Source organism: Hypanus sabinus, chromosome 29, assembly GCF_030144855.1.
Source record: "Hypanus sabinus isolate sHypSab1 chromosome 29, sHypSab1.hap1, whole genome shotgun sequence".
Classification (NCBI taxonomy): Eukaryota; Metazoa; Chordata; class Chondrichthyes; order Myliobatiformes; family Dasyatidae; genus Hypanus; species Hypanus sabinus.
Genome location: NC_082734.1, coordinates 24,355,533 through 24,369,691, shown reverse-complemented (window position 1 = coordinate 24,369,691; position 14,159 = coordinate 24,355,533). Strand labels below are relative to the sequence as shown.

At 49.7% G+C, this 14,159-nt stretch overlaps 1 protein-coding gene across 1 annotated transcript in view; it reads left to right on the top strand.

Moving 5' to 3' along the window:
• Window positions 1-14,159, top strand: part of shank1 (SH3 and multiple ankyrin repeat domains 1) — a 320,292-nt gene that overhangs the window by 227,759 nt on the left and 78,374 nt on the right. The window contains exon 14 of the mRNA XM_059953249.1: window positions 6,238-6,320. Within this exon, the coding sequence (XP_059809232.1) occupies window positions 6,238-6,320 (83 nt within the window). The remainder of the gene's footprint in view (window positions 1-6,237; window positions 6,321-14,159) is intronic.

The following is a 14,159-nucleotide window of genomic DNA, read 5'->3' as shown; positions in this document are numbered from 1 at the left end:
ATTACCGTGTTTATGTCAGGAAACTGCATCCCCGTTCTCACTATGTGTACGACAGAGTACTGCGTCTCCTCCACAATGTGCATTCAACAGGCGTCAGTGTCCCTCACTGCCCGCGTGTACGTGCAGGAGACTGGCCCACACTGACCATTTGTATGGCTGGAGACTGCATCTTCGCCCTGGCCTTCTGTACAACAGGAGTCTGTATTCCCCCACTTACCATGTGTACGACGGGAGACTGTGTCCCCACTCTGACTGCGTGTATGACAGCAGACTGCATGCCTACACTGTCTGCGTGTATGACAGGGAACTGCGTCTCCACAGTGAACATGTATATGGTAGGAGACTGCATACCTGCACTGATCGTGTAGTCTCCCCAACTACAGTGTGCATGCCATCTCTAACCATATGTGCAACAGGGTACAATGTCCGCCCACTATCTGTGTGTATTACCACAGACTGTGTTGACCGTGTGTAACAGGAGTATGTGTGCCTGCATTAACTGTACATACGATGTACAGTAAGTGGGGAGGAGGCTGCTTCATCGCACTGACCTTGTTTACGACAGAACACTGTGCTGCCTCCTCCCCACTTACTGTGTGTATGTTAGGTGATTGCTTCTCCACTCCGACTGTCCATGTCCCGGCACTGACTGTGTGTACGGCAGGAGACCGTGTCTTGCAGTGACCGCGCGTATATACAGGAGACTGCATCCCCGCACCGGAACTGCGTACAGTGGGAGACTGTGTTCCCACACTGACTGTGTGTATGACAGGAGTCGCTCCACTAACCATTTGTATAACAGGAGAGAGCGTCCCAACACTGAAGGTGTATGACAGAGGACTGCGTTTCCCCCCTCCGCCCCATTGACCATGTGTATGACAGTGTCTGAAGCCACACACTGTCCGTGTGCACAGCTGAAGACTGCGTCCCTGCACTGTGTGTACGACTGGGGTTTGTTTCACCACCCTGACCGTGTGTACGACAGTGGATTGCAATCCTGTACTGACTGTGTATATGACAGGAGTCTGCGTTCCATACTTCCCTTGTGTATGACTGGGTATTGCGTCCCCACGGTACCTGTGCATAAAGAAATGGACAGCGTCGCTGTACTGACCATTCCTATGACAGGAGCCTGCATGTCAGGAATAACCATGTGTACAACATGAGATTGTGTTCCCACACTGACGGTGTGTATGACAGGTTCTGCGTCTCTGTGTTGTCTGTGTGTACGATAGTGGACTACATCCCTGCAGGAGACTGTGTACATACATTGACCGTGAGTACGACAGGAGACTGCGACCCCGCGCTGTCTGTTTGTATCACAGAGGGCTGTGTCCCGCAATAACTGTGTGTTCGACAGGAGACTGCGTCTTCACACTGACCATGTGTACGACAGAGGACTGTGCCTCATATTGACCATGTGTATGACAGCAGACTGCATCCCCGCACTGGCTATATGTACGATGGGGGACCGCGTTCCCGCAATGGCTGTGTATACAACAGTGTTGCTTCTCAACACTGTCCATATGTACGATATGGCATTATGTCCCCACAGTGATTGTGTGTGCGACGTGACTGAGTTCTTCCATTTCCCTTGCGTATGGCTGGGTATTGCATCCCAGCATTATCTGTGTGTGCAATGGTGGACTGCGTACTGCACTGACCACATCTACCACATGAGACTGCATATCAGGCCTAATCCTGTGTACGACAGGAGGTCGTGTCCCCACATGGACCATGTGTAGGATGGGTACTGGGTCCCTGCACTGACGGTGTGTACCATGGCGAGACTGTGTCTCTACACTGACTGCGATACAGGAGACAGCATCACTGCACTGACCGTGTGTTTGCTAGGAGACTGGGTGTGCGACTGGGTACAGCATCACCACATTGACTGTGTATATAACAGGAGACAGCATCCCCGCACTAGCCATGTGTGCGATGTGACTGTGTCTGCGCAGCTCCCTTGTGTATGACTGGGCATTGCGTCCCCGCATTATCTGCGTGTACGATGGTGGAATGACCATTTTTATAACAGGTGACAGCATATCAGGACTAACCATGAGACCGTGTCCCTGCACTACCCGTGTGTACAGGAGCCCACGTCTCCGCACTGACCGTGTATACGACGGGAGACTATGTCCGTGCACTGACCTTGTGTACGACTGTGGACTGCAGCAGCGCACCGACCGTGTGTACGATGGGGGACTGCGTCCTCACTCTGACTGTGTTTATGACATGGGACTGCGTCCCTGCTCTGACTGGGTGTACAACAAGCCTGTATCCCTTCACTGAGCATGAGTACGACAGAGGACTGCATCCCCACAATGACTGTGCGTAGTGCAGGGGGCTGCTTCCCAACACTGTCCGTGTTTGACATGGGATTGCGTCCCCGTGCTGATCGTGTGTGCAACGTGACTGAGTCTCCACACTTCCCTCGTGTACGACTGAGTTTTGCATCCCCGCATTATCTGTGTGTACGATAGTGGACTGCGTTACTGCACTGACCATGTCTACGACATGAGATCGCATATCAGGATGACCCGTGTGTACTACAGGGGGCTGCATCCAGCGCTGCTGTGTGTATGACAGGAGACTACGTCTCCCCACTGACTGTGTGCAGGATGGGGTACCGGGTCCCCGCACTGACAGTGTGTACGACAGGGGAATGCATCCCTGCACTGACCATGTGTACGACAGAATACAGTTTCCCTACACTGGCCGTCTGCATGAAGCTGAACTGTGTCCCCATATTGACTGGGAGTACGACAGGAGACTGCAACCCCGCACTGTCCGTTTGTATCATAGGGGACTGCGTCCCGCACTTACTATGTGTTCGAAAGGAGACTGCGTCTCCGCACTGACCGTGTGTATGATGTGGTACTGCGTCCCTGCGCTGTCTGTGTGTACGATAGTGGACTAGGCACTGCACTGACCATGGCTGCAACACGAGACTGCATATCAGGACTAACCGTGTGTACGACAGGAGACTGTGTCCGTCGCACTGACAGAGCGTGTGACAGGAGACTGCATCCCTTCACTAACCATATGTAAAAGGGGAGACTGCATTCCAGCAACTGACCTTGTATACGACAGGAGACTGCGTCCCTGCACTGCCAGTGTGTACTAAGGGAGACTATTTCTCTGCACTGACCACGTGTACGACAGGAGACTGTGTCCCCGAATGGACCTTCTGTATGACCGGAGACTGTGCCCGTACACTGACTGCATGTACAACTGTGGTCTGTGGCACTGCATTGATCGTGTGTACAACAGGAAACCGTTTCCCTGCACTGTCCGTATATACGACGTGGGATTATGACCCTGCACTGATCGTGTGTGCGACTGCATCCCCACCCTTCCCTTGTGTACAACTGGGTTTTCTGTCGCTGCGTTTTTCTGTGTGTACGATAGAGGGCTGCGTCCGGCACTGACCATGCCCACAGCATGAGACTGCATATCCGGACTAAACATGTGTCCCGCAGAGAATTACGTCCTGTACTGTTGTGCGTTTAACAGGAGATTGCATCCCCATAGTGACCGTGTGTAGGATGGGGTACTGGGTCTCCGCACTGACTGTGTGTATGACAGAAGATGGCGTCACGCACTGACCATATGTACGTCCAGAGACTGTCACTACACTGACCTTGTGTATGGCAGAATGTGCTCTCACACTTGTGTAAAACAGGGTATTGCATCGCCACATTGCTTGTGTGTACGATAGTGGATTACGTCCCTGCCCAACCATGTGTGCAACAGGTGACCTTGTATATGACAGGAGTCAGTGTCCTCCAGTAACTGTGTCTACGCCCTGGGGACTGTGTCCTCACACTGACTGTGTGTACAACAGGGGAATTCATCCCCACATTGACCGTGTATGCACATTGTTTGTGTGTAATGATCTGGGTCCCTGCACTGACTATGTCTACGACACGAGACTGCGTACCTGGACTAATTACGTGTAATTAGTCCTTATAGCAACTGTGTGTATGACAGGGAACAGAGTCTCCACACTGACCATGCGTACGACTGGAGAACGCGATCCGGTACTGATCATTTGTGTGACAAGGGACTGCGTCCTGGCACTGAATGCGAGTATGACATGAACTGCGTCCCTGCACTGGCCATGTGTACGGCAGGAAATGGTGTCCTTCCACCAAGAGCGTGTATATGCGAGGGACTGCATTGAGTGTGTGTACCATGGGCGACTCCGTCTCCTCACTGAGTGGGTGTACAAGAGACTGCGTCATTGCACTGACGTGTACGATGGGAGACTGCGTTCCCACACTGACCATGTGTATGACAGGAGACTGTGTCCCATCACTGACCGTACGTCCGGCAGGAGACTGCGTCCGCGCACTGACCATATGTACAACTTCACCAGATCGTGGCAAGGAAGAGGATGAGGGGAGGCCCAGATTGACCACGTAGCTGTCAGTCAGCCAGTCTGAAATAGGAGAGAATATTGGGCTCACAATGTCAAGGAACTCTGCAGATGCTGGTGGAACCCCTTTTTACTGGGCATCTCTAGAGATGTGACTCGTTAGCCCCTCACTGGACTCAGCCATGAAAAAGCCACCTTTCTCAAGCTCCGTGTGCCTAGGGTCGATATGACTTGGGTCCCAGCAAAGTCGGGAAGTTGGGACGTCTCAGCCTCCTGAACCCCGACCTGTGTAAATACTGCCCCCATGCAATTACCTGTCGGCAAGAAATAACAGATTGTACACTGCACACAATTATAAAGAAAGTAAATGTATAAATCTCAGCTACAGCGAACAGTTAGTAGGAAAAACGAAAGAAAATACAAAACAGCCCATTACAGTTAACCCATTCCACTGTGCCCATAAGTTGGAGCTCAGCTTGAAGTTGTCTTTAACCCACACGCTGGACCTACGGTTTGCTTGAGAACACACACCACCTTCCGAATGTGGCTCAAAATCCATCTTGCACAAACTCACTGGAGTGTTGGTCCTTTCTCCTTGAAGCCATTCCTCTGCACAAAGCACCTCGTGCAACAGGGACAACATCCTCAGCACCTTCCCTCCTGTCTTCTCCCAGTTCCCACCAAAAAGACCTCCACCCACATCAGTGTCCGTCACAAAAACCTCTCCGCCCAGCGTTCTCTAGGGCCTTCTCCCAGTTCCACCACCCTGATTGGCTGACACAATGTTCTTCAGTTGAACAGCATAGCCCTACCTACAGCATAGCAGTAAAATTCTCATCCAGGGCGTTACACTGGAAATCCAAGCAATGCACTCAAAATGCTGGAGGAACTCAGCAGGTCAGTTAGCATCTATGGAGAAGAATAAACGGTCAACACTTCAGGTCAAGACCCTTTATCAGGACCCACACTGACCACGTATACCAAGGGAGACTGTGTACAGGAGATTGTGTCACTGCACTAACCGGGTGTACGACTGGAGATTTTTGGGCTGCTCTTTGGTGCAAAATGAATGTTTCCTTGCATTAACACCACTCAAGAATCCGAGGGATTATTGGCAAGAGATGTTTGATTGATTTTCAAATTCAGATTCTGTGTATCCTCAATGTGCAAAAGTATAGATGACCCAACTAAAGGCAAAAACTAAACTGCAGGTTGCAAGGGGTACCGGAAGATACAGGAGTAGAGTTAGGCCATTCAGCCCATTGAGTCTGCTCTGCCATTTCATCATGGCTGATCCATTTACCTCTTAGCCCCAATCTCCTGCTTTCTCCCCGTATCCCTTAAGGCCTTGACTAATCAAGAATCTGTCAACCTCTCTCAAATTTACCCGATGACTTGGCCTCCACAGCCGCCTGTGGCAACGAATTCCACCGATACTCCACTCTCTGGTTAAAGAAATTTATCCTCACCTCCATTCTAAATGGACACCTCTCTGTTCTGAGGCTGTGTCCTCTGGTTTTAGACTCCTCCGCCATAGCAAACATCCTCTCCACATCCACACCATCGAGGCTTTTCAACATTCAATGGGTTTCAATGAGATCTCCACCCCCCCCCTCCATTCTTCTGAATTCCAGTGAGTACAAGCCCAGAGCCATCAATGCTCCTTATTTATAAGCCTTTCAACCCTGAAATCAAAATTAACTCCTGACTCAGGGACGGGACTGAGCTGGGCTCCACAGAGTCCGGGAAGGGGTCTCCCAGCGAAGGGGTGGGCTTGGGGCAGGCAGTGATAAAGTGGAGGCAAGCAGCCTGCCCTTGGAAAGTCCATGACACTTTCTGTTCTCCTTTCGCAGTGACTATATCATCAAAGAGAAGACGGTGCTGCTGCAGAAGAAAGACAGTGAGGGATTTGGATTTGTGCTCCGGGGAGCCAAAGGTGAGTCCTGTCCATATGTTTACCCCTACTAAAGCTGTGTGCTTGACAGAGAGGGAACTTCAGTCCACACTAACCCATGCTGATCCTGTGCTAGGGACTGTCTGTACTCTGTAACTAACCCATGGAGTGTGTAGCGTGATGGTGCAGATGCAGCTTTGATCTATATCAACAAAATAGAGAGAGTACAGAGAAGATTTACTAGACTGTTACCTGGGTTTCAGCACCTAAGTTACGGGGAAAGGTTGAACAAGTTAGGTCTTTATTCTTTGGAGCGTAGAAGGTTGAGGGGGGGACTCGATAGACGTATTTAAAATTATGAGGGGGATAGATAGAGTTGACGTGGATAGGCTTTTTCTATTGAGAGTAGGGGAGATTCAAACAAGTGGACATGAGTTGAGAGTTAGGGGTCAAAAGTTTAAGGGTAACATGAGGGGGAATTTCTTTATCATGTTTGGTGCTGTGTGCTGGGGCAGCAGGCTGAGGATAGCAGACACCAACAGAATCAACAAACTCATTCGTAAGGCCAGTGATGTTGTGTGCTGGGGCAGCAGGCTGAGGATAGCAGACACCAACAGAATCAACAAACTCATTCGTAAGGCCAGTGATGTTGTGTGCTGGGGCAGCAGGCTGAGGATAGCAGACACCAACAGAATCAACAAACTCATTCGTAAGGCCAGTGATGTTGTGGGGGTGGAACTGGACTCTCTGACGGTGGTGTCTGAAAAGAGGATGCTGTCCAAGTTGCATGCCATCTTGGACAATGACTCCCATCCACTCCATAATGTACTGGATAGGCACAGGAGTACATTCAACCAGAGACTCATTCCACCGAGATGCAACACTGAGCGTCATAGGAAGTCATTCCTACCTGTGGCCATCAAACTTTATAACTCCTCCCTCGGAGTGTCAGACACCCTGAGCCAATAGGCTGGTCCTGGACTTATTTCCACTTGGCATATTTTACTTATTATTTAATTATTTATGGTTTTATATTGCTATATTTCTATACTATTCTTGGTGCGACTGTAATGAAACCCAATTTTCCTCGGGATCAATAAATTATGTCTGTCTGTCAGTACTCAAGAGAGCGGTAGCTGGGTGGAATGAGCTTCCAGTAGAAGTGGTAGAGGCAGGTTCGGTATTGTCATTTAAAGCAAAATTGGATAGGTATATGGACAGGAAAGGAATGGAGGGTTATGGGCTGAGTGCAGGTCGGTGGGACTAGGTGAGAGTAAGCGTTCGACACGGACTAGAAGGGCTGAGGTGGCCCGTTTGCGTGCTGTAATTGTTATACAGTTAAATTTAACCCACGTTGCCCCTTCCCTGTGAGACAGTGATGGGAAAGTGCAGAGGGACCTTCACTCTATGTCCAATTCTGCGTGTGTGATGGGACGGTGTAGAGGGAGCCTCACTCTCTCCAGCCACGCTGTCTCTGCTCTTTATAAAAATACATTTATTACAGATTCCATGCTACAATACCACAACAAGCAAAGATAATCAAAGTGACTAAGCTTCTGGTTTAAGATGGTGCTACTGAATGCATGCAACAGCTCACTGGTAGTTCAAAAAGAAAGAAATTTGACTAAAGACATTACAAATAACACCTTTTCTAAAGTAAACTGTGGTAAATTATCACCGAAAACAATGAAGAGGCAGATGAAGGTGAAGCAAGTTTGAGGGATGAGCTGTGCTGGTACATTGCAGAGTCAATGGAGATGGAGTGAGCCATTCAGTGAGGAGAATTCGAGGCAGAGGAGTTCTGATGCCCGTGTAACTGGCCTGGGTGTGAGGTTGGATTGCTCTGGGCACCCAGCCGATTCGGAGAAATCAGCTGCTCCAGGCTGGGTGGCGAGATCTGGGTCTGGATCGAGCCTCTGGGCGGATTGATGCAGGCCCGGAGCCTTTGGCTGCAGTGGCGCCCGGGTCCTAGTGCAAGGTACAATACGCTGTTTAGACAATTTAAACGCCAGCCTAGATAGACTGGAAAGACAGGATGTCGGGATCAAGGGCAAGGGCTGATTTTGCTCGATCTCTGGCGACTTTCACACCCGTCTCCATGGCACCGAGGCTATGAAGACAACCGAGCTGCTGTGCTCCATGCCAGTTAATAAGATGGACTGATACCAAGGCTTTGGGCCCACTCTGGGCTGATCGGATCTGAGGACTCATTTTGGTTCAGAATGTTGTTGCTGACTTCTGTAGTTTGTATGATTTATCTTTTTTACCTTTCTCTGCACATCGGGTGTTGGTCTTTATTTTATTTTTTTTAAATTGGGTTCATTCAGGTTTCTTGCTTTGTGGCTGCCTATAAGCAAATAAATCTCAAGGTTGTGTAATTATTATTTTTTTTAGTTTTTTGTATACATTTTCTACATAACTACAGATAAAAAAAAAACCCAGATCAAAATGAAGGACATTGATACAGTGCAAAAATAAAAGGTTGTGTAATTTTTGATAATAAATGTACTTTGAAACTTTGATACTTTAACAAGATCACTAACTCAGACTAAATTAAAATGTTCCTATCCCTGTCAATGATGGCATTTATCCCCTGCCCTGTGAATGTGACAGGATTGTGTGGAGGGAGTTTCACTCTATGTCTGACCCTGGGAGCGTGTGATGGGACGGTGTGGAGGGAGATTCACCCTGTGTCTGACCCTGGGAGTGTATGATGGGATGGTGTGGAGGGAGATTCACTCTGTGACTGACCCCGGGAGTGTGAGATGGGACGGTGTGAAGGGAGTTTCACTCTATGTCTGACCCCGGGAGTGTGTGATGGGACGGTGTGGAGGGAGATTCACTCTGTGTCTGACCCCAGGAGTGTGTGATGGGATGGTGTGGAGGGAGCTTCACTCTGTGTCTGACCCTGGGAATGTGTGATGGGACAGTGTGGAGGGAGCTTCACTCTGTGTCTGACCCCGGGAGTGTGTGATGGGACAGTGTGGAGGGAGCTTCACTCTGTGTCTGACCCCGGGAGTGTGAGATGGGACGGTGTGAAGGGAGTTTAACTCTATGTCTGACCCCGGGAGTGTGTGATGGGACGGTGTGGAGGGAGATTCACTCTGTGTCTGACCCCGGGAGTATGTGATGGGATGGTGTGGAGGGAGCTTCACTCTGTGTCTGACCCCGGGAGTGTGTGATGTGACAGTGTGGAGGGAGCTTCACTCTGTGTCTGACCCTGGGAATGTGTGATAGGTGGTGTGAAGAGAGCTTCTAAGTTTAAAGTTCAAATTAAATCTATTATCAAAGTAAGTGTAGGTCACCATATACAAAGCTGAGATTCATTTTCTTGCGGGCAGTCACAGTAGATACAAGAAACACAATAGAATCAATGAAAGACAGCACCCACCATGATGGACAAGCAACCCGTGTGTAAAAGACAACGAGCTATTCAAGTATGAATGGAAAGGAAAAAAAGGAAATAATATTAATAATAATATTTAAGTAAGCCATACATATCAAGAGCATGAGATGAGAGTCCTTGAAAGTGTCCATAGTTTATGGAAAGATTTCAGTGATGGGGTGAGTGAAGTTATCCCCTCTGGTTCAAGAGCCTGATGGTTGAGCGGTAATAACTGTTCCTGAAAAAGAATTTCAGGAGTTATATTTTATACATTTCTCTGACATTAAGTGTTCCTGTTGAAATCTATTGAACCTGGTAGTGTGGGTCCTGAGGCTCATGTTCCTTTTTCCTGATGGTGGCAGCAGGAAGAAAGCATGGACTGGATGGTGGAGGTCTTAACTGGTGAATGCTGCTTTCCTGCAACAGCGCTCCATGGGATGTGTTCAATGAACGGGGAGGGATTTTACCCGTGATGCACTGGGCCATATCTACTACTTTTTGTGGGATTTTTCCATTCATCGTGTTTCCATGCAAGTTGTGACACAGCCAGACAATATACTTGCCATCACACAACTATAGAAGTTTGTCAAAGTTTTCAACGTCATGCCGAATCTTCACCAACTCCTAAGGATGTAGAGGCATTGCTGTGCTTTCTTCATAATTACACTTAGGTGCTGGGCTGAGGGCAGGTCTTCTGACATGGTATCACCGAGGAAATTAAGGTTGCTGACCCTCGTCACCTCTGATCCTCCGATTAGGACTGTAAGCCTCTAGTTTCCTCCTCCTGAGGTGAATAATCAGCGCCCTGGTCCTGCTGACATTCAGTATGAGGTTGTTATGACTCCGTAATGTACCTTGTAGCTAACCCTGGTAGTGTGTGATGGACAGTGTGGTGGGACCTTCACTCTGTGTCTAACCCTATTTTCTTTACAAAAGTGCATTTCTTTTACAAAAATGCGTTTATTACAAATTCATAACACGACACTAATGTGCAATCACAAACAAACAAAAACTAGATAAATCCTTACTAACACAGACTAAGCTAACACACTCCCATCCTCATCAAGGGTGACACTTACCCCCTGCGGTGTTTGGCGGATGCTGGGTGTTCTTTCTTCACAGACACAGACATACCCCCTGCACACTGCCAGGCAGTCAGCCCGGACAGAACCTTCCACTGGTAACTATCTTAGCCAGCCCCAGGAGCAAGTTAACTAGGACATCCTCCTCTCCCCTTACTGGATGGCCAAAGATGGAGAGGGTGGGGCTAAAATGCAGACAGAAGGTGAGGCACAGTCCCTCAGATATGTGTACAGGGGCTACAGCCTCGTACACTCCGTGTACATATGGTGCACGGTCTCTCCCGGCCCGCAGAAGTGATAGGCATCTGGGAGATCTGAGTTCAAAGTGAGAAACTTGTTACAGGGCACTGGCCTATGCAGCACCCTCCACCCCAGATACAAGGGTGGGGGGGGGGGGATACCCTCACAAAAGGACTTCCACTAGGGGTCCCTCTTGCTTCCACGTGGAATGACCAAAGTCCATGGTGTGTCGGGACAGTGAGCAAGGGCCAGGAAATGTATGGTGCGGGGCCTCCTACCTGCAGCTCTGCAAGGGACTGTAGCTGTCAATGAGAGATGGCTCAAGTGTGGAGGGACCAGCTCCTGAATAAGAATCTGAGGACTGTCAGACGAGCAACTCCATTTGAGCGGAGATGGGCTCGGTCAGAATCACTCCACGCACCTGAGACACAGCAACACCCGATGAGGTAGGCAGGGGTGGGCCGTTCTCTCAGCCGGGATGGTGCGTCCTGACCAGAGTCGACCATGTTCCACACTCTCAGCTGGTCCTGATGGAAGCTGGACAGCCGCTTCAGAGTAGCACAGCTGACCCCCCAGGGGCAGTGACCATTTCTCTTGTGAAGACGGCTGCGTCTCCGGAGAAAACAGGCCATCAGTACGTTCCACCTTGAGGGGTACTCAGCGTGCAGGAATCTCTGCAGCATCCTGGGGCGGAGAGCTACCAGCCATGTGCAGACACACACCAGCAACTGTCTGCCCTCTCCATTCAGGAGTTTTCTATTGCTCCAGGAGCAGTCCACTAACTTCCTCTGCATCTTTGTGTCAAAGGCAGTAGGTGGGCAAGGTGACCATCTGGTACCACAACATGAAGGCCACTGATTGGCTGGTGACCACCGCCTTGCCTCTGTATGAGAGTATCTGGTACCGCAGCATGAAGGCCACTGATTGGCTGGTGACCACCGCCTTGCCTCTGTATGAGAGTATCTGGTACCGCAGCATGAAGGCCACTGATTGGCTGGTGACCACCACCTTACCTCTGTAGGAGGGTATCTGGTACCACAGCATGAAGGCCACTGATTGGCTGGTGACCACCGCCTTACCTCTGTAGGAGGGTATCTGGTACCACAGCATGAAGGCCAGTGATTGGCTGGTGACCACCGCCTTACCTCTGTAGGAGGGTACCCTGAGGAGGCCTGATTAGAATTCCTGCTGGGCTGTGACTTTTGTCTCTTGGTCCTTGTAGTTCACCAGCTTGGTCTCCCCAGAGGGACTCAGGTAGAGGAGATGCGTTTTGCTCCATGCAAAAGGTCTCATCTTAATCTGTCATGACCTGAGAATTCTTCCGAGACTGATGGAGCCTTTCCCAGCATTGGAATTTCTGGTGTCGTGCCAAAAGGGACTGCCGAGTGTTGGGCGCCTTCCTACTGCCCCAGCAACAGAAGATTCCTTTTCCACCCAGCTGTTTAAGGAGAGTCTGGATCGTCCGGAACGTGCTCCAGCTCTTTTTGGGACCCGGAACGTTGGCGCAGCCGGACCGACGGGATTTGCTGAGAACGCAAGAGCTGGCGAACTGCAGGATGCTGCAAACTTTTCTATCCAGGAACACTCCAGGACTTTATCAGCAAGCGCTGCTGCCTACATTTCTCGTTTCGACTGCAGGACTGGTCTCCCGAGAGTCACAGACCTCAGGGGAACTATGCGAGAGCGGCTGTTTCTCCACCCTCAGACAACGCCCTGTTTCAGTCGAACCAGAGCTCAAAGGCCGTGGAGGACTTGGATGGGGTAGGTGGTACAGTATTTTGTGAAAGGGTTCGGGAAGGCAGTGTTGTCTGTGGGGACAGATGAGTTAGTGCCCTGGGCTCTCAGTGGAGGAATCACAGTGAAAGACACATTTTTGCAGATGGAGCTGACACCAACAATGGATTGTCCTTGGGCATGTCAAGCTCTTCATTCCCAACAAGGTCCTCTTTCCCCATCTAGCCCTCCTGTGACAAGCAAGATCAGAGATCACTGCCATCAGACATAAGTTTAAGAGACACACTCTCTGCAGCATAATCTCTTTCTGGTGCCAGTTGCTCATGCAGCTGGTATGGGAGGATAACGATGAGGGTTGGTTTACTGTCTGGTACAAAGGTATACTGGAGCTCTGAGTGCCAATGGTATCGTGAATGTGGGGAGGTGGCACACTTTTGGTGGGACTATCCCAACACCCTGCCCCAGAAATCCAGCTCTAATATCACTGCCCTTGTCCCTGCTGCTGATCCTTCCCCTTGGTTCAATGTGGGGGAACTTGAGGCTCACTGTTCTGTTACCATTCGGTAGGAGGTTCAGAAGCCTGAAGGCACACACTCAGCGATTCAGGAACAGCTTCTGCCATCCAATTCCTAAATGGACATTGAAGCTTTGACAGACAGACAGACATACTTTATTGATCCCGAGGGAAATTGGGTTTCGTTACAGTCGCACCAACCAAGAATAGTGTAGAAATATAGCAATATAAAACCATAAATAATTAAATAATAATAAGTAAATTATTCCAAGTGGAAATAACTCTAGGACCAGCCTTATTGGCTCAGGGTGTCTGACACTCCGAGGGAGGAGTTGTAAAGTTTGATGGCCACAGGCAGGAATGACTTCCTATGACGCTCAGAGTTACATCTCGGTTGAATGAGTCTCTGGTTGAATGTACTCCTGTGCCTAACCAGTACATTATGGAGTGGATGGGGGACATTGTCCAAGATGGCATGCAACTTGGACAGCATCCTCTTTTCAGATACCACCGTCAGAGAGTCCAGTTCCACCCCCACAACATCACTGGCCTTAAGAATGAGTTTGTTGATTCCGTTGGTGTCTGCTACCCTCAGCCTGCTGCCCCAGCACACAACAGCAAACATGATAGCACTGGCCACCACAGACTCGTAGAACATCCTCAGCATCGTCCGGCAGATGCTAAAGGACTTCAGTCTCCACAGGGAGTAGAGATGGCTCTGACCCTTCTTGCAGACAGCCTCAGTGTTCTTTGACCAGTCCAGTTTATTGTCAATTCATATCCTCAGGTATTTGTAATCCTCCACCATGTCCACACTGACCCCTTGGATGGAAATAGGGGTCACTGGTGCCTCAGCCCTCCTCAGGTCCACCATCAGCTCCTTAGTCTTTTTCACATTAAGCTGCAGATGATTCTGCTCACACCAT